General features: G+C 52.6%; 1 protein-coding gene across 1 annotated transcript in view; it reads right to left on the bottom strand.

Moving 5' to 3' along the window:
- dlec1 (DLEC1 cilia and flagella associated protein) overlaps positions 1–21,352 on the bottom strand; it is a gene marked incomplete at both ends in the record, with an annotated part of 160,429 nt that overhangs the window by 115,419 nt on the left and 23,658 nt on the right. Inside the window, 2 exons of the mRNA XM_084193099.1 lie at positions 8,161–8,252; positions 9,360–9,444. Coding sequence (XP_084049225.1) covers positions 8,161–8,252; positions 9,360–9,444 — 177 coding nt within the window. The remainder of the gene's footprint in view (positions 1–8,160; positions 8,253–9,359; positions 9,445–21,352) is intronic.

The following is a 21,352-nucleotide window of genomic DNA, read 5'->3' as shown; positions in this document are numbered from 1 at the left end:
AGGAAGGGATGGGGGAGAGGGTTAGAGGAAGGGATGGGGGAGAGGGTTAGAGGAAGGGAGGGGGGAGGGGGGAGGGGGTTAGGGGAAGGGATGGGGGAGAGGGTTAGAGGAAGGGATGGGGGAGGGGGTTAGAGGAAGGGATGGGGGAGAGGGTTAGAGGAAGGGATGGGGGAGGGGGTTAGAGGAAGGGATGGGGGAGAGGGTTAGGGGAAGGGATGGGGGAGAGGGTTAGAGGAAGGGATGGGGGAGAGGGTTAGAGGAAGGGATGGGGGAGGGGGTTAGAGGAAGGGATGGGGGAGAGGGTTAGAGGAAGGGATGGGGGAGGGGGTTAGAGGAAGGGATGGGGGAGAGGGTTAGAGGAAGGGATGGGGGAGGGGGTTAGAGGAAGGGATGGGGGAGAGGGTTAGGGGAAGGGATGGGGGAGAGGGTTAGAGGAAGGGATGGGGGAGGGGGTTAGAGGAAGGGAGGGGGGAGGGGGGAGGGGAAGGGATGGGGGAGAGGGTTAGAGGAAGGGATGGGGGAGAGGGTTAGAGGAAGGGATGGGGGAGAGGGTTAGAGGAAGGGATGGGGGAGAGGGTTAGAGGAAGGAGGGGGGAGGGGGGAGGGGGTTAGAGGAAGGGATGGGGCAGAGGGTTAGAGGAAGGGATGGGGGAGGGGGTTAGAGGAAGGGATGGGGGAGGGGAGGGGGGAGGGGGGGATGGGGGGAGAGGGTTAGAGGAAGGGATGGGGGAGGGGAGGGGGGAGGGGGATGGGGGAGGGGGTTAGAGGAAGGGATGGGGGAGGGGTTAGAGGAAGGGATGGGGGAGAGGGTTAGAGGAAGGGATGGGGGAGGGTTAGAGGAAGGGATGGGGGAGGGGAGGGGGGAGGGGGGATGGGGGAGGGGGTTAGAGGAGGGATGGGGGAGAGGGTTAGAGGAAGGATGGGGGAGGGTTAGAGGAAGGGATGGGGGAGGGGAGGGGGGAGGGGGATGGGGGAGGGGGTTAGAGGAAGGGATGGGGGAGAGGGTTAGAGGAAGGGATGGGGGAGAGGGTTAGAGGAAGGGATGGGGGAGAGGGGAGGGGGTTAGGGGAAGGGATGGGGGAGAGGGTTAGAGGAAGGGATGGGGGAGAGGGGAGGGGGTTAGAGGAAGGGATGGGGGAGGGGGGAGGGGGTTAGGGGAAGGGATGGGGGAGAGGGTTAGAGGAAGGGATGGGGAGAGGGTTAGAGGAAGGGATGGGGGAGAGGGTTAGAGGAAGGGATGGGGGAGAGGGTTAGAGGAAGGGATGGGGGAGGGGGTTAGAGGAAGGGATGGGGGAGGGGGTTAGAGGAAGGGATGGGGGAGGGGGGTTAGAGGAAGGGATGGGGGAGAGGGGAGGGGGGAGGGGGTTAGAGGAAGGGATGGGGGAGAGGGGAGGGGGTTAGAGGAAGGGATGGGGGAGGGGGGTTAGGGGAAGGATGGGGGAGGGGGGAGGGGGTTAGAGGAAGGGATGGGGGAGAGGGTTAGAGGAAGGGATGGGGGAGGGGGTTAGAGGAAGGGATGGGGGGAGAGGGTTAGAGGAAGGGATGGGGGAGAGGGGAGGGGGGTTAGGGGAAGGGATGGGGGAGAGGGTTAGAGGAAGGGATGGGGGTGGGTTAGAGGAAGGGATGGGGGAGGGGAGGGGGGTGGGGGATGGGGGAGGGGGGTTAGAGGAAGGGATGGGGGAGAGGGTTAGAGGAAGGGATGGGGGAGAGGGTTAGAGGAGGATGGGGGAGAGGGTTAGAGGAAGGGATGGGGGAGAGGGGAGGGGGGTTAGAGGAAGGGATGGGGGTGAGGGTTTGAGGAAGGGATGGGGGAGGGTTAGAGGAAGGGATGGGGGAGGGGAGGGGGGAGGGGGATGGGGGTGGGGGTTAGAGGAAGGGATGGGGGAGAGGGTTAGAGGAAGGGATGGGGGTGAGGGTTAGAGGAAGGGATGGGGGTGAGGGAGGGGGTTAGGGGAAGGGATGGGGGAGGGGGAGGGGGGAGGGAGGGGGTTAGAGGAAGGGATGGGGGAGGGGGGAGGGGGTTAGGGGAAGGGATGGGGGAGAGGGTTAGAGGAAGAGGGATGGGGGAGGGGGTTAGAGGAAGGGATGGGGGAGAGGGTTAGAGAAGGGATGGGGGAGAGGGGAGGGGGTTAGAGGAAGGGATGGGGGAGGGGGTTAGGGGAAGGGATGGGGGAGGGGGGAGGGGTTAGAGGAAGGGATGGGAGAGGGGAGGGGGGAGGGGTTAGAGGAAGGATGGGGGAGAGGGGAGGGGGTTAGAGGAAGGTATGGGGGAGGGGGTTAGGGAAGGGATGGGGAGGGGGGAGGGGTTTAGAGGAAGGGATGCGGGAGAGGGTTAGAGGAAGTGATGGGGGAGGGGGTTTAGAGGAAGGGATGGGGAGGGGGTTAGAGGAAGGGATGGGGGAGAGGGTTAGAGGAAGGGATGGGGGAGAGGGGAGGGGGTTAGAGGAAGGGATGGGGGAGGGGGTTAGGGGAAGGGATGGGGGAGGGGGGAGGGGGTTAGAGGAAGGGATGGGGGAGAGGGTTAGAGGAAGGGATGGGGGAGGGGGTTAGAGGAAGGATGGGGGAGGGGGTTAGAGGAAGGGATGGGGGAGAGGGTTAGAGGAAGGGAGGGGGGAGAGGAAGGGATGGGGGAGAGGGTTAGAGGAAGGGATGGGGAGGGTTAGAGGAAGGGATGGGGGAGAGGGTTAGAGGAAGGGATGGGGGAGAGGGTTAGAGGAAGGGATGGGGGAGAGGGTTAGAGGAAGGGATGGGGGAGGGTTAGAGGAAGGGATGGGGGAGAGGGTTAGAGGAAGGGATGGGGGAGGGTTAGAGGAAGGGATGGGGGAGGGGGGGAGGGGGTTAGAGGAAGGGATGGGGGAGAGGGTTAGAGGAAGGGATGGGGGAGAGGGTTAGAGGAAGGGATGGGGGAGGGTTAGAGGAAGGGATGGGGGAGAGGGTTAGAGGAAGGGATGGGGGAGGGTTAGAGGAAGGGATGGGGGAGGGGGGAGGGGGTAGAGGAAGGGATGGGGGAGAGGGTTAGAGGAAGGGATGGGGGAGAGGGGAGGGGGTTAGAGGAAGGGATGGGGGAGAGGGTTAGAGGAAGGGATGGGGGAGAGGGTTAGAGGAAGGGATGGGGGAGGGGGTTAGAGGAAGGGATGGGGGAGAGGGTTAGAGGAAGGGATGGGGGAGGGGGTTAGAGGAAGGGATGGGGAGAGGGTTAGAGGAAGGGATGGGGGAGGGGGGAGAGGGTTAGAGGAAGGGATGGGGGAGAGGGTTAGAGGAAGGGATGGGGGAGAGGGTTAGAGGAAGGGATGGGGGAGAGGGTTAGAGGAAGGGATGGGGGAGGGGGTTAGAGAAGGGATGGGGGAGAGGGTTAGGGGAAGGGATGGGGGAGGGGGTTAGAGGAAGGGATGGGGGAGAGGGTTAGAGGAAGGGATGGGGGAGGGTTAGAGGAAGGGATGGGGGAGGGGAGGGGGGAGGGGGATGGGGGAGGGGGTTAGAGGAAGGGATGGGGGAGAGGGTTAGAGGAAGGGATGGGGGAGAGGGTTAGAGGAAGGGATGGGGGAGAGGGTTAGAGGAAGGGATGGGGGAGGGGGTTAGAGGAAGGGATGGGGGAGGGGGTTAGAGGAAGGGATGGGGGAGAGGGTTAGAGGAAGGGATGGGGGAGGGGGAGAGGGTTAGAGGAAGGGATGGGGGAGAGGGTTAGAGGAAGGGATGGGGGAGAGGGTTAGAGGAAGGGATGGGGGAGAGGGTTAGAGGAAGGGATGGGGGAGAGGGTTAGAGGAAGGGATGGGGGAAGAGGGTTAGAGGAAGGGAGGGGGGAGAGGAAGGGATGGGGGAGGGGGTTAGAGGAAGGGATGGGGGAGAGGGTTAGAGGAAGGGATGGGGGAGAGGGTTAGAGGAAGGGATGGGGGAGGGTTAGAGGAAGGGATGGGGGAGAGGGTTAGAGGAAGGGATGGGGGAGGGGGGAGGGGGTTAGGGGAAGGGATGGGGGAGAGGGTTAGAGGAAGGGATGGGGGAGAGGGTTAGAGGAAGGGATGGGGGAGAGGGTTAGAGGAAGGGATGGGGGAGGGGGTTAGAGGAAGGGATGGGGGAGAGGAAGGGATGGGGGAGGGGGTTAGAGGAAGGGATGGGGGAGAGGGTTAGAGGAAGGGATGGGGGAGAGGAAGGGATGGGGGAGGGGGTTAGAGGAAGGGATGGGGGAGAGGGTTAGAGGAAGGGATGGGGGAGAGGGTTAGAGGAAGGGATGGGGGAGGGTTAGAGGAAGGGATGGGGGAGAGGGTTAGAGGAAGGGATGGGGGAGGGGGGAGGGGGTTAGGGGAAGGGATGGGGGAGAGGGTTAGAGGAAGGGATGGGGGAGAGGGTTAGAGGAAGGGATGGGGGAGAGGGTTAGAGGAAGGGATGGGGGAGAGGGTTAGAGGAAGGGATGGGGAGAGGGTTAGAGGAAGGGATGGGGGAGAGGGTTAGAGGAAGGGATGGGGGAGAGGGTTAGAGGAAGGGATGGGGGAGAGGGTTAGAGGAAGGGATGGGGGAGAGGGTTAGAGGAAGGGATGGGGGAGGGGGTTAGAGGAAGGGATGGGGGAGGGGGTTAGAGGAAGGGATGGGGGAGAGGGTTAGAGGAAGGGATGGGGGAGAGGGTTAGAGGAAGGGATGGGGGATGGGGGAGGGGGTTAGAGGAAGGGATGGGGGAGAGGGTTAGAGGAAGGGATGGGGGAGAGGGTTAGAGGAAGGGATGGGGGAGAGGGTTAGAGGAAGGGATGGGGGAGGGGGTTAGAGGAAGGAATGGGGGAGAGGGTTAGAGGAAGGGATGGGGGAGGGTTAGAGGAAGGGATGGGGGAGAGGGTTAGAGGAAGGGATGGGGGAGAGGGTTAGAGGAAGGGATGGGGGAGGGGGTTAGAGGAAGGGATGGGGGAGGGGGTTAGAGGAAGGGATGGGGGAGAGGGTTAGAGGAAGGGATGGGGGAGAGGGTTAGAGGAAGGGATGGGGGATGGGGGAGGGGGTTAGAGGAAGGGATGGGGGAGAGGGTTAGAGGAAGGGATGGGGGAGAGGGTTAGAGGAAGGGATGGGGGAGAGGGTTAGAGGAAGGGATGGGGGAGAGGGTTAGAGGAAGGGATGGGGGAGGGGGTTAGAGGAAGGGATGGGGGAGAGGGTTAGAGGAAGGGATGGGGGAGAGGGTTAGAGGAAGGGATGGGGGAGGGGGTTAGAGGAAGGGATGGGGGAGGGGGGAGGGGGTTAGAGGAAGGGATGGGGGAGAGGGTTAGAGGAAGGGATGGGGGAGGGGGGTTAGAGGAAGGGATGGGGGAGGGGGAGGGGGGTTAGAGGAAGGGAGGGGGGAGAGGAAGGGATGGGGGAGGGGGTTAGAGGAAGGGATGGGGGAGGGGGGAGGGGGTTAGAGGAAGGGATGGGGGAGAGGGGAGGGGGTTAGAGGAAGGGATGGGGGAGAGGGTTAGAGGAAGGGATGGGGGAGGGGGGAGAGGGTTAGAGGAAGGGATGGGGGAGGGTTAGAGGAAGGGATGGGGGAGGGGGTTAGAGGAAGGGATGGGGGAGAGGGTTAGAGGAAGGGATGGGGGAGAGGGTTAGAGGAAGGGAGGGGGGAGAGGGTTAGAGGAAGGGATGGGGCAGAGGGGAGGGGGTTAGAGGAAGGGATGGGGGAGAGGGTTAGAGGAAGGGATGGGGGAGAGGGGAGGGGGTTAGGGGAAGGGATGGGGGAGAGGGTTAGAGGAAGGGATGGGGGAGAGGGTTAGAGGAAGGGATGGGGGAGGGGGTTAGGGGAAGGGATGGGGGAGAGGGTTAGAGGAAGGGATGGGGGAGAGGGGAGGGGGTTAGAGGAAGGGATGGGGGAGAGGGGAGGGGGTTAGAGGAAGGGATGGGGGAGGGGGTTAGAGGAAGGGATGGGGGAGAGCGTTAGAGGAAGGGATGGGGGAGAGGGTTAGGGGAAGGGATGGGGGAGAGGGGAGGGGGTTAGAGGAAGGGATGGGGGAGGGGGTTAGAGGAAGGGATGGGGGAGAGGGTTAGAGGAAGGGATGGGGGAGAGGGTTAGAGGAAGGGATGGGGGAGAGGGTTAGAGGAAGGGATGGGGGAGAGGGTTAGAGGAAGGGATGGGGGAGAGGGTTAGAGGAAGGGATGGGGGAGGGGGGAGGGGGTTAGAGGAAGGGATGGGGGAGGGGGGAGAGGGTTAGATGAAGGGATGGGGGAGAGGGTTAGAGGAAGGGATGGGGGAGGGGGGAGGGGGTTAGAGGAAGGGATGGGGGAGGGGGGAGAGGGTTAGATGAAGGGATGGGGGAGAGGGTTAGAGGAAGGGATGGGGGAGAGGGTTAGGGGAAGGGATGGGAGAGAGGGTTAGAGGAAGGAATGGGGGAGGGGGGAGAGGGTTAGAGGAAGGGATGGGGGAGGGGGGAGAGGGTTAGATGAAGGGATGGGGGAGAGGGTTAGAGGAAGGGATGGGGGAGGGGGGACTAAGAGAGGGGAAGGGTAGAGTACTGACCGAGACCCAGGGAGAAGTGATGGGTGGTGGGGTTAGGGTTAGGGTTAGTGGTGGGGGAGGGTTAGGGTTAGTGGTGGGGGAGGGTTAGGGTTAGTGGTGGGGTTAGGGTTAGGGTTAGTGGTGGGGGAGGGTTAGGGTTAGGGTTAGGGGGACTAAGAGAGGGGAAGGGTAGGGTACTGACCGAGACCCAGGGAGAAGTGATGGGTGGTGGGGTTAGGGTTAGGGTTAGTGGTGGGGTTAGGGTTAGGGTTAGTGGTGGGGGGACTAAGAGAGGGAAGGGTAGAGTACTGACCGAGACCCAGGGAGAAGTGATGGGTGGTGGGGGAGGGTTAGGGTTAGTGGTGGGGGGACTAAGAGAGGGAAGGGTAGAGTACTGACCGAGACCCAGGGAGAAGTGATGGGTGGTGGGGGAGGGTTAGGGTTAGTGGTGGGGGGACTAAGAGAGGGGAAGGGTAGAGTACTGACCGAGACCCAGGGAGAAGTGATGGGTGGTGGGGTTAGGGTTAGGGTTAGTGGTGGGGGAGGGTTAGGGTTAGTGGTGGGGGAGGGTTAGGGTTAGTGGTGGGGGAGGGTTAGGGTTAGTGATAGGGGGACTAAGAGAGGGGAAGGGTAGAGTACTGACCGAGACCCAGGGAGAAGTGATGGGTGGTGGGGTTAGGGTTAGGGTTAGTGGTGGGGGAGGGTTAGGGTTAGTGGTGGGGGAGGGTTAGGGTTAGTGGTGGGGGAGGGTTAGGGTTAGTGGTGGGGGGACTAAGAGAGGGAAGGGTAGAGTACTGACCGAGACCCAGGGAGAAGTGATGGGTGGTGGGGGAGGGTTAGGGTTAGTGGTGGGGGGACTAAGAGAGGGAAGGGTAGAGTACTGACCGAGACCCAGGGAGAAGTGATGGGTGGTGGGGTTAGGGTTAGGGTTAGTGGTGGGGGAGGGTTAGGGTTAGTGGTGGGGGAGGGTTAGGGTTAGTGGTGGGGGAGGGTTAGGGTTAGTGGTGGGGGGACTAAGAGAGGGAAGGGTAGAGTACTGACCGAGACCCAGGGAGAAGTGATGGGTGGTGGGGGAGGGTTAGGGTTAGTGGTGGGGGGACTAAGAGAGGGAAGGGTAGAGTACTGACCGAGACCCAGGGAGAAGTGATGGGTGGTGGGGGAGGGTTAGGGTTAGTGGTGGGGGAGGGTTAGGGTTAGGGTTAGTGGTGGGGTTAGGGTTAGGGTTAGTGATAGGGGGACTAAGAGAGGGGAAGGGTAGAGTACTGACCGAGACCCAGGGAGAAGTGATGGGTGGTGGGGTTAGGGTTAGGGTTAGTGGTGGGGTTAGGGTTAGGGTTAGTGGTGGGGGAGGGTTAGGGTTAGTGGTGGGGGAGGGTTAGGGTTAGGGTTAGTGGTGGGGGAGGGTTAGGGTTAGTGATAGGGGGACTAAGAGAGGGGAAGGGTAGAGTACTGACCGAGACCCAGGGAGAAGTGATGGGTGGTGGGGTTAGGGTTAGGGTTAGTGGTGGGGGAGGGTTAGGGTTAGTGGTGGGGGAGGGTTAGGGTTAGTGGTGGGGGAGGGTTAGGGTTAGTGGTGGGGGGACTAAGAGAGGGAAGGGTAGAGTACTGACCGAGACCCAGGGAGAAGTGATGGGTGGTGGGGTTAGGGTTAGGGTTAGTGGTGGGGTTAGGGTTAGGGTTAGTGGTGGGGGGACTAAGAGAGGGGAAGGGTAGAGTACTGACCGAGACCCAGGGAGAAGTGATGGGTGTTGGGGGGGATGACCCGGACATGTCGGCTGGTAGCAGTCATGTTCCTCAGCTCCACTGTAGTCTGAAGGAGGAAGAGGAGAGGAAGAGGTCAATCGTTGCAAATAATGGATTCCACTATCAGCGATGATTGAATTGAAGCCTTAGTGAACCAGAATCACAGGGTCGTAGTTCAACACAACCAGAGAATATCGGAGGTCTTATGAGTTCAATGATAAGAGAAACACTAGACAACGGACCTGGAACATTATGACTATATACAGAACCAGTCAAAGGTTTGGACACACCTACTCATTCAAGGTTTTTTCTTTATTTTGACTATTTTCCACATTTTCTACAACTTCTGACACACTGGAATTGTGATACAGTGAATTATAAGTGAAATAATCTGTCTGTAAACAATTGTTGGAAAAATTACTTGTGTCATGCACAAAGTACATGTCCTAACCGACTTGCCAAAACTATAGTTTGTTAACAAGAAATGTGTAGAGTGGTTGAAAAAACAAGTTTTAATGACTCCAACCTAAGTGTATGTAAACTTCTGACTTCAACTGTACCTCATAGACCTGTCCTAATGTAGTCAGTACGTACCTCATAGACCTGTCCTAATGTAGTCAGTACGTACCTCATAGACCTGTCCTAATGTAGTCAGTACGTACCTCATAGACCTGTCCTAATGTAGTCAGTACGTACCTCATAGACCTGTCCTAATGTAGTCAGTACGTACCTCATAGACCTGTCCTAATGTAGTCAGTACGTACCTCATAGACCTGTCCTAATGTAGTCAGTACGTACCTCGTAGACCTGTCCTAATGTAGTCAGTACGTACCTCATAGACCTGTCCTAATGTAGTCAGTACGTACCTCATAGACCTGTCCTAATGTAGTCAGTACGTACCTCATAGACCTGTCCTAATGTAGTCAGTACGTACCTCATAGACCTGTCCTAATGTAGTCAGTACGTACCTCGTAGACCTGTCCTAATGTAGTCAGTACGTACCTCATAGACCTGTCCTAATGTAGTCAGTACGTACCTCATAGACCTGTCCTAATGTAGTCAGTACGTACCTCGTAGACCTGTCCTACTCTGTAGTCAGTACGTACCTCATAGACCTGTCCTAATGTAGTCAGTACGTACCTCATAGACCTGTCCTAATGTAGTCAGTACGTACCTCATAGACCTGTCCTACTCTGTAGTCAGTGAAGAACACAGCAGGTGGATTGGCCAGGAACACAGGGATGGGCTCAGCTGGGGAGCTGGGGGGGAACAACATGAAGACAGGTCAGCTATATTATGGGGCATTATTTACTGTGCTGTGATAGGTAGACAGATCGGTGGATGGGCAACTGATGAAAAACACACACACACACAGAAAACAGACAGGTTTGTGTGTCCTGAATATACTGTATGTCATGTTAACCACATTAGGATTGAAACATTTAGTTTCCAGCTTCTGTCTCCGTGCTGCCGTTGCAATACACCCAGTCATGTAAGGAAGCTGACTTCTAGGAATGTATGAAGTAAAATCTAATGAAACTAGAAACTGATATTTCCTAAAGAAAATGTGTGTGCTTGCTAGTCTTGAAGTATTATGGTTTAGTTGATTAGATCCCCATTAGCTGTTACTCTTCCTCGGGTCCAAAACAAAACATTAAATACATCAGGGTACATAACAGTTATAGACAAGAACAAGATAATATTACATAAAAATAACAATACAAATAAATATTGTCAAGACACCAAGAGACAAAAAAAGAATTACTACTGTATTTACACACTATTCCTACAGTATATACATATTCATATAATTATATACAGAACAGATGAATGATATCTTTAGAAAGAGGAGAGGCACTGTGATACAATATTTTTTTAAATCTGTTTTTTAAGGCTTAACTAGCTTTTTGCCTGAGTAACCTCTGGTGGCAGAGCATTCCATGATGACATGGCCCTATACATAACTGAGTATCCTCTGGTGGCAGAGCATTCCACGATGACATGGCTCTATACATAACTGAGTATCCTCTGGTGGCAGAGCATTCCATGATGACATGGCCCTATACATAACTGAGTATCCTCTGGTGGCAGAGCATTCCACGATGACATGGCTCTATACATAACTGAGTATCCTCTGGTGGCAGAGCATTCCAGGATGACATGGCTCTATACATAACTGAGTATCCTCTGGTGGCAGAGCATTCCAGGATGACATGGCTCTATACATAACTGAGTATCCTCTGGTGGCAGAGCATTCCAGGATGACATGGCTCTATACATAACTGAGTATCCTCTGGTGGCAGAGCATTCCACGATGACATGGCTCTATACATGGCATACATGACATGGCTCTCTGTGTTTTCTCTAGCAGGAGGTAAGCTTGGCTTCTCATATGGTGTTGAGTAAAGCTTAAACCATGTATTTAGATCGTAGGTAGGTAGTTGTAGGTAGTTTATTTAGGTAGTTATTTAGGTAGTTATTGTAGGTTTCCGTAGGTAATTATTGTAGGTAAGTATTGTTTACGGCGGAGCACGGTGAAGCACGAGGCTAGCTAGCTAGCGGGTAGCTACTGGTAACGTTTATTGGTAATTATCTGTTTAGTGCAACGGTGGAGAGTTGTTTCCAATGTTAATGTGCCAGCTAGCCAACGTTTAATTTTTGCTGCGTTATGAAAGGAACTAGACACGGACATGAATTATCTGTTTAGTGTGTTAACACACTCTTGGTAGTTTGTTGTAACCAAGTATTGGTGCTAAACTGTGTGTTATTGGATGCTAGCATGCTAGTTAGCTATGGCGTCATAGCTAGGCATCGTGGGCTGTTGTGGGTAGTTACTGTAGGTTGGCATTGTTTTTCGGCGGTGCCGGGGGTAGCACGAAGCTAGCCGTTCTTCAAACAAAGTCAACACAGTGGCCATTGCTAGCTAGCCAACACGACCAGCTAACTGTACTGTAGTAGCTAAAATACAATATATTTGTGCTAGCTAGCCAACGTTTAATCATTGCTGCGTTATGATAGGAACTAGACACGGACACGAACTATCTGCTTAGTGTGTTAACACACTATTGGTGGTTTGTTGTGACCAAGTGTTGGTGCTAAACGGTGTGTTATTGGATGCTAGCATGCTAGTTAGCTATGGTGTCATAGTTAGCTAGCTGAATAAAGTGGGTTGAGTCTATTCCTTTAAACATTGAACCGCTGTGGTTCACAACAATTCTAATTTCTAAAGGTGGAAGTTGGTAGAGTTTTTGTTCGGGTGGTTCAGTGAAACAATTATAGTTTCTGAGGTAGAAGTTTTTGGTGAGGGAGGCCCTGCTCTCTCCTCTCCCTGATGTTTAGCTCATTTCATTCCGATCTCCTCTGCATTATTGTAGCCATTTGCTACAGCCTGTCAACTATGCCTCTGCCTATCCCTGTTCTCTACTCTCTGCACAGGCTACACAAACGCCCCACACCGCGTGGCTGCTGCCTCTCTAACCTGGTGGTCCCTGCACGCACCCCACACCTGGAGTTCCAGGTCTCAGGCAGCCTCTGGAACTGCCGTTCTGCTGCCAACAAAGCTGACTTCATCCCAGCCTATGCTAACCTCCAGTCCCTCGACTTCCTGGCGCTGACGGAAACATGGATTACCACTGAAAACACTGCTACTCCTACTGCTCTCTCCTCGTCTGACCATGTGTTCTCGCATACCCCGAGAGCATCTGGTCAGAGGGGTGGTGGCACAGGAATCCTCATCTCTCCCAAGTGGACATTCTAAATTTTTCCCCTAACCCATCTGTCTATCTCCTCATTTGAATTCCATGCTGTCACAGTCACTAGCCCATTTAAGCTTAATATCCTTGTCATCTATCGCCCTCCAGGTTCCCTTGGAGAGTTCATCAATGAGCTTGACGCCTTGATAAGTTCCTTTCCTGAGGATGGCTCACCCCTCACAGTTTTGGGGGATTTCAACCTCCCTATGTCTACATTTGACTCATTTCTCTCTGCCTCCTTCTTTCCACTCCTCTCCTCTTTTGACCTCACCCTCTCACCGTCCCCCCCTACTCACAAGGCAGGCAATACGCTTGACCTCATCTTTACTAGATGCTGCTCTTCTACTAATCTCACTGCAACTCCCCTCCATGTCTCCGACCACTACTTTGTTTCCTTTTCTCTCTCGCTCTCCTCCCACACTACTCACTCTGCCCCTACACAGATGGTAATGCGCCGCCGCAACCTTCGCTCTCTCTCTCCCACTACTCTCTCCTCTTCCATCCTATCATCTCTTCCCTCTGCTCAATCCTTCTCCCTCCAATCTCCTGATTCTGCCTCCTCAACCCTCCTCTCCTCCCTTTCTGCATCCTTTGACTCTCTGTGTCCCCTATCCTCCCGGCCGGCTCGGTCCTCCCCTCCAGCTCCGTGGCTTGATGACTCATTGCGAGCTCACAGAACAGAGCTCCGGGCAGCGGAGCGGAAATGGAAGAAAACTAAACTCCCTGCCGACCTGGCATCTTTTCACTCCCTCCTCTCTACATTTTCTTCATCTGTTTCTGCTGCTAAGGCCACTTTCTACCACTCTAAATTCCAAGCATCTGCCTCTAACCCTAGGAAGCTCTTTGCCACTTTTTCCTCCCTGCTGAATCCTCCTTCCCCCCCCCCCTCCTCTCTCTCTCTCTGTGGATGACTTCGTCAACCACTTTGAAAAGAAGGTTGACGACATCCGATCCTCGTTTGTTAAGTCTAATGACACTGCTGGTCCTACTCACACTGCCCTACCCTATGCTTTGACTTCTTTCTCCCCTCTCTCTCCAGATAAAATCCTGCGACTTGTGACTGCAGGCCGCCCAACAACCTGCCCGCTTGACCCCATCCCCTCCTCTCTTCTCCAGACCATCTCCGGTGACCTTCTCCCCTACCTCACCTCGCTGATCAACTCATCCTTGACCGCTGGCCATGTCCCTTCCGTCTTCAAGAGAGCGAGAGTCGCTCCCCTTCTCAAAAAACCAACACTCGATCCCACTGATGTCAACAACTACAGACCAGTATCCCTTCTTTCTTTTCTTTCCAAAACTATTGAGCGTGCCGTCTTTAGCCAACTCTCTTGCTATCTCTCTCAGAATGACCTTCTTGATCCAAACCAGTCAGGTTTCAGGACTGGTCATTCAACTGAGACTGCTCTTCTCTGTGTCACGGAGGCTCTCCGCACTGCTAAAGCTAACTCTCTCTCCTCTGCTCTTGTCCTTCTAGACCTGTCTGCTGCCTTTGATACTGTGAACCATCAGATCCTCCTCTCCACCCTCTCCGAGCTGGGCATCTCCGGCGCGGCTCACTCCTGGATGGCGTCCTACCTGACCGGTCGCTCCTACCAAGTGGCGTGGCGAGAAGCTGTCTCCGCACCACGTGCTCTCACCACTGGTGTCCCCCAGGGCTCAGTTCTAGGCCCTCTCCTTTTCTCCCTATACACCAAGTCACTTGGCTCTGTCATATCCTCACATGGCCTCTCCTATCATTGCTACGCTGACGATACACAACTAATCTTCTCCTTTCCCCCTTCTGATAACCAGGTGGCGAATCGCATCTCTGCATGTCTGGCAGACATATCAGTATGGATGACGGATCACCACCTCAAGCTGAACCCTGGCAAGACGGAGCTACTCTTCCTCCCGGGGAAGGACTGCCCGTTCCATGATCTCGCCATCACGGTTGACAACTCCGTTGTGTCCTCCTCCCAGAGTGCGAAGAGCCTTGGCGTGACCCTGGACAACACCCTGTCGTTCTCCGCTAACATCAAGGCGGTGACCCGCTCCTGCAGGTTCATGCTCTACAACATTCGGAGAGTACGACCCTGCCTTACACAGGAAGCGGCACAGGTCCTAATCCAGGCACTTGTCATCTCCCGTCTGGACTACTGCAACTCGCTGTTGGCTGGCCTCCCTGCCTGTGCCATTAAACCCCTACAACTCATCCAGAATGCCGCAGCCCGTCTGGTGTTCAACCTTCCCAAGTTCTCTCACGTCACCCCCCTCCTCCGCACACTCCACTGGCTTCCAGTTGAAGCTCGCATCCGTTACAAGACCATGGTGCTTGCCTATGGAGCAGTGAGGGGAACGGCACCTCTGTACCTTCGGGCTCTGATCAGTCCCTACACCCAAACGAGGGCATTGCGTTCATCCACCTCTGGCCTGCTGGCTCCCCTTCCTCTGCGGAAGCATAGTTCCCGCTCAGCCCAGTCAAAACTGTTCGCTGCTCTGGCACCCCAATGGTGGAACAAGCTCCCTCACGACGCCAGGACAGCGGAGTCACTCACCACCTTCCGGAGACATTTGAAACCCCACCTCTTTAAGGATTACCTGGGATAGGATAAAGTAATCCTTCTACCCCCCCCCCCCCCAAAAAAAAAAATTGTAAAGTGGTTTTCCCACTGGCTATAGGGTGAATGCACCAATTTGTGAGTCGTTCTGGATAAGAGCGTCTGCTAAATGACGTAAATGTGCCCTTGAGCAAGGCACTTAACCCTAATTGCTCCTGTAAGTCGCTCTGGATAAGAGCGTCTGCTAAATGACTAAAATGTAAATGTAAATGTACATAACTGAGTATCCTCTGGTGGCAGAGCATTCCACGATGACATGGCTCTATACATAACTGAGTATCCTCTGGTGGCAGAGCATTCCATGATGACATGGCTCTATACATAACTGACTATCCTCTGGTGGCAGAGCATTCCATGATGACATGGCTCTATACATAACTGAGTATCCTCTGGTGGCAAAGCATTCCATGATGACATGGCTCTATACATAACTGAGTATCCTCTGGTGGCAGAGCATTCCAGGATGACATGGCTCTATACATAACGGACTATCCTCTGGTGGCAGAGCATTCCATGATGACATGGCTCTATACATAACTGACTATCCTCTGGTGGCAGAGCATTCCATGATGACATGGCTCTATACATAACTGACTATCCTCTGGTGGCAGAGCATTCTATGATGACATGGCTCTATACATAACTGAGTATCCTCTGGTGGTAGAGCATTCCAGGATGACATGGCTCTATACATAACTGAGTATCCTCTGGTGGCAGAGCATTCCATGATGACATGGCTCTATACATAACTGAGTATCCTCTGGTGGCAGAGCATTCCAGGATGACATGGCTCTATACATAACTGAGTATCCTCTGGTGGCAGAGCATTCCATGATGACATGGCTCTATACATAACTGAGTATCCTCTGGTGGCAGAGCATTCCAGGATGACATGGATCTATACATAACTGAGTATCCTCTGGTGGCAGAGCATTCCATGATGACATGGCTCTATACATAACTGAGTATCCTCTGGTGGCAGAGCATTCCACGATGACATGGCTCTATACATAACTGAGTATCCTCTGGTGGCAGAGCATTCCAGGATGACATGGCTCTATACATAACTGAGTATCCTCTGGTGGCAGAGCATTCCAGGATGACATGGCTCTATACATAACTGAGTATCCTCTGGTGGCAGAGCATTCCAGGATGACATGGCTCTATACATAACTGAGTATCCTCTGGTGGCAGAGCATTCCACGATGACATGACTCTATACATAACTGAGTATCCTCTGGTGGCAGAGCATTCCACGATGACATGGCTCTATACATAACTGAGTATCCTCTGGTGGCAGAGCATTCCAGGATGACATGGCTCTATACATAAGTGAGTATCCTCTGGTGGCAGAGCATTCCATGATGACATGGCTCTATACATAACTGAGTATCCTCTGGTGGCAGAGCATTCCACGATGACATGGCTCTATACATAACTGAGTATCCTCTGGTGGCAGAGCATTCCACGATGACATGGCTCTATACATAACTGAGTATCCTCTGGTGGCAGAGCATTCCAGGATGACATGGCTCTATACATAACTGAGTATCCTCTGGTGGCAGAGCATTCCAGGATGACATGGCTCTATACATAACTGAGTATCCTCTGGTGGCAGAGCATTCCAGGATGACATGGCTCTATACATAACTGAGTATCCTCTGGTGGCAGAGCATTCCATGATGACATGGCTCTATACATAACTGACTATCCTCTGGTGGCAGAGCATTCCATGATGACATGGCTCTATACATAACTGAGTATCCTCTGGTGGCAGAGCATTCCATGATGACATGGCTCTATACATAACTGACTATCCTCTGGTGGCAGAGCATTCTATGATGACATGGCTCTATACATAACTGAGTATCCTCTGGTGGCAGAGCATTCCATGATGACAAGGCTCTATACATAACTGAGTATCCTCTGGTGGCAGAGCATTCCAGGATGACATGGCTCTATACATAACTGAGTATCCTCTGGTGGCAGAGCATTCCAGGATGACATGGCTCTATACATAACTGAGTATCCTCTGGTGGCAGAGCATTCCAGGATGACTTGGCTCTATACATAACTGAGTATCCTCTGGTGGCAGAGCATTCCATGATGACATGGCTCTATACATAACTGAGTATCCTCTGGTGGCAGAGCATTCCAGGATGACATGGCTCTATACATAACTGAGTATCCTCTGGTGGCAGAGCATTCCAGGATGACATGGCTCTATACATAACTGAGTATCCTCTGGTGGCAGAGCATTCCATGATGACATGGCTCTATACATAACTCAGTATCCTCTGGTGGCAGAGCATTCCAGGATGACATGGCTCTATACATAACTGAGTATCCTCTGGTGGCAGAGCATTCCAGGATGACATGGCTCTATACATAACTGAGTATCCTCTGGTGGCAGAGCATTCCATGATGACATGGCTCTATACATAACTGAGTATCCTCTGGTGGCAGAGCATTCCACGATGACATGGCTCTATACATAACTGGGTATCCTCTGGTGGCAGAGCATTCCAGGATGACATGGCTCTATACATAACTGAGTATCCTCTGGTGGCAGAGCATTCCAGGATGACATGGCTCTATACATAACTGAGTATCCTCTGGTGGCAGAGCATTCCAGGATGACATGGCTCTATACATAACTGAGTATCCTCTGGTGGCAGAGCATTCCACGATGACATGACTCTATACATAACTGAGTATCCTCTGGTGGCAGAGCATTCCATGATGACATGGCTCTATACATAACTGAGTATCCTCTGGTGGCAGAGCATTCCAGGATGACATGGCTCTATACATAAGTGAGTATCCTCTGGTGGCAGAGCATTCCACGATGACATGGCTCTATACATAACTGAGTATCCTCTGGTGGCAGAGCATTCCACGATGACATGGCTCTATACATAACTTTATATCCTCTGGTGGCAGAGCATTCCATGATGACATGGCTCTATACATAACTGAGTATCCTCTGGTGGCAGAGCATTCCAGGATGACATGGCTCTATACATAACTGAGTATCCTCTGGTGGCAGAGGATTCCAGGATGACATGGCTCTATACATAACTGAGTATCCTCTGGTGGCAGAGCATTCCAGGATGACATGGCTCTATACATAACTGAGTATCCTCTGGTGGCAGAGCATTCCAGGATGACATGGCTCTATACATAACTGAGTATCCTCTGGTGGCAGAGCATTCCATGATGACATGGCTCTATACATAACTGAGTATCCTCTGGTGGCAGAGCATTCCACGATGACATGGCTCTATACATAACTGAGTATCCTCTGGTGGCAGAGCATTCCACGATGACATGGCTCTATACATAACTGAGTATCCTCTGGTGGCAGAGCATTCCAGGATGACATGGCTCTATACATAACTGAGTATCCTCTGGTGGCAGAGCATTCCATGATAACATGGCTCTATACATAACTGACTATCCTCTGGTGGCAGAGCATTCCATGATGACATGGCTCTATACATAACTGACTATCCTCTGGTGGCAGAGCATTCCATGATGACATGGCTCTATATATAACTGAGTATCCTCTGGTGGCAGAGCATTCCATGATGACATGGCTCTATACATAACTGAGTATCCTCTGGTGGCAGAGCATTCCAGGATGACATGGCTCTATACATAACTGACTATCCTCTGGTGGCAGAGCATTCCATGATGACATGGCTCTATACATAACTGAGTATCCTCTGGTGGCAGAGCATTCCATGATGACATGGCTCTATACATAACTGAGTATCCTCTGGTGGCAGAGCATTCCATGATGACATGGCTCTATACATAACTGACTATCCTCTGGTGGCAGAGCATTCTATGATGACATGGCTCTATACATAACTGAGTATCCTCTGGTGGCAGAGCATTCCATGATGACATGGCTCTATACATAACTGAGTATCCTCTGGTGGCAGAGCATTCCATGATGACATGGCTCTATACATAACTGAGTATCCTCTGGTGGCAGAGCATTCCAGGATGACATGGCTCTATACATAACTGAGTATCCTCTGGTGGCAGAGCATTCCAGGATGACATGGCTCTATACATAACTGAGTATCCTCTGGTGGCAGAGCATTCCATGATGACATGGCTCTATACATAACTGAGTATCCTCTGGTGGCAGAGCATTCCACGATGACATGGCTCTATACATAACTCAGTATCCTCTGGTGGCAGAGCATTCCAGGATGACATGGCTCTATACATAACTGAGTATCCTCTGGTGGCAGAGCATTCCAGGATGACATGGCTCTATACATAACTGAGTATCCTCTGGTGGCAGAGCATTCCAGGATGACATGGCTCTATACATAACTGAGTATCCTCTGGTGGCAGAGCATTCCACGATGACATGACTCTATACATAACTGAGTATCCTCTGGTGGCAGAGCATTCCATGATGACATGGCTCTATACATAACTGAGTATCCTCTGGTGGCAGAGCATTCCAGGATGACATGGTTCCATACATAAGTGAGTATCCTCTGGTGGCAGAGCATTCCACGATGACATGGCTCTATACATAACTGAGTATCCTCTGGTGGCAGAGCATTCCACGATGACATGGCTCTATACATAACTGAATATCCTCTGGTGGCAGAGCATTCCATGATGACATGGCTCTATACATAACTGAGTATCCTCTGGTGGCAGAGCATTCCAGGATGACATGGCTCTATACATAACTGAGTATCCTCTGGTGGCAGAGGATTCCAGGATGACATGGCTCTATACATAACTGAGTATCCTCTGGTGGCAGAGCATTCCAGGATGACATGGCTCTATACATAACTGAGTATCCTCTGGTGGCAGAGCATTCCAGGATGACATGGCTCTATACATAACTGAGTATCCTCTGGTGGCAGAGCATTCCATGATGACATGGCTCTATACATAACTGACTATCCTCTGGTGGCAGAGCATTCTATGATGACATGGCTCTATACATAACTGAGTATCCTCTGGTGGCAGAGCATTCCATGATGACATGGCTCTATACATAACTGAGTATCCTCTGGTGGCAGAGCATTCCAGGATGACATGACTCTATACATAACTGAGTATCCTCTGGTGGCAGAGCATTCCATGATGACATGGCTCTATACATAACTGAGTATCCTCTGGTGGCAGAGCATTCCATGATGACATGGCTCTATACATAACTGAGTATCCTCTGGTGGCAGAGCATTCCATGATGACATGGCTCTATACATAACTGACTATCCTCTGGTGGCAGAGCATTCCATGATGACATGGCTCTATACATAACTGAGTATCCTCTGGTGGCAGAGCATTCCACGATGACATGGCTCTATACATAACTGAGTATCCTCTGGTGGCAGAGGATTCCATGATGACATGGCTCTATACATAACTGAGTATCCTCTGGTGGCAGAGCATTCCAGGATGACATGGCTCTATACATAACTGAGTATCCTCTGGTGGCAGAGCATTCCACGATGACATGACTCTATACATAACTGAGTATCCTCTGGTGGCAGAGCATTCCATGATGACATGGCTCTATACATAACTGAGTATCCTCTGGTGGCAGAGCATTCCAGGATGACATGGTTCTATACATAAGTGAGTATCCTCTGGTGGCAGAGCATTCCACGATGACATGGCTCTATACATAACTGAGTATCCTCTGGTGGCAGAGCATTCCACGATGACATGGCTCTATACATAACTGAATATCCTCTGGTGGCAGAGCATTCCATGATGACATGGCTCTATACATAACTGAGTATCCTCTGGTGGCAGAGCATTCCAGGATGACATGGCTCTATACATAACTGAGTATCCTCTGGTGGCAGAGGATTCCAGGATGACATGGCTCTATACATAACTGAGTATCCTCTGGTGGCAGAGCATTCCAGGATGACATGGCTCTATACATAACTGAGTATCCTCTGGTGGCAGAGCATTCCAGGATGACATGGCTCTATACATAACTGAGTATCCTCTGGTGGCAGAGCATTCCATGATGACATGGCTCTATACATAACTGACTATCCTCTGGTGGCAGAGCATTCTATGATGACATGGCTCTATACATAACTGAGTATCCTCTGGTGGCAGAGCATTCCATGATGACATGGCTCTATACATAACTGAGTATCCTCTGGTGGCAGAGCATTCCAGGATGACATGACTCTATACATAACTGAGTATCCTCTGGTGGCAGAGCATTCCATGATGACATGGCTCTATACATAACTGAGTATCCTCTGGTGGCAGAGCATTCCATGATGACATGGCTCTATACATAACTGAGTATCCTCTGGTGGCAGAGCATTCCATGATGACATGGCTCTATACATAACTGACTATCCTCTGGTGGCAGAGCATTCCATGATGACATGGCTCTATACATAACTGAGTATCCTCTGGTGGCAGAGCATTCCACGATGACATGGCTCTATACATAACTGAGTATCCTCTGGTGGCAGAGGATTCCATGATGACATGGCTCTATACATAACTGAGTATCCTCTGGTGGCAGAGCATTCCATGATGACATGGCTCTATACATAACTGAGTATCCTCTGGTGGCAGAGCATTCCATGATGACATGGCTCTATACATAACTGAGTATCCTCTGGTGGCAGAGCATTCCACGATGACATGGCTCTATACATAACTGAGTATCCTCTGGTGGCAGAGCATTCCATGATGACATGGCTCTATACATAACTGAGCGATGCATTAAATCAGTTTTTGGTTTGGGTACCGTGAAGAAACCCATAGTGGTGTCTGGTGGGTTTTGATAACCG

Source organism: Coregonus lavaretus (assembly GCF_964263955.1).
Source record: "Coregonus lavaretus genome assembly, contig: HAP1_SCAFFOLD_322, whole genome shotgun sequence".
NCBI classification, from domain to species: domain Eukaryota; kingdom Metazoa; phylum Chordata; class Actinopteri; order Salmoniformes; family Salmonidae; genus Coregonus; species Coregonus lavaretus.
The sequence above is the reverse complement of the archived record's forward strand: the minus strand, read 5'-3'. Positions and strand labels throughout refer to the sequence as shown.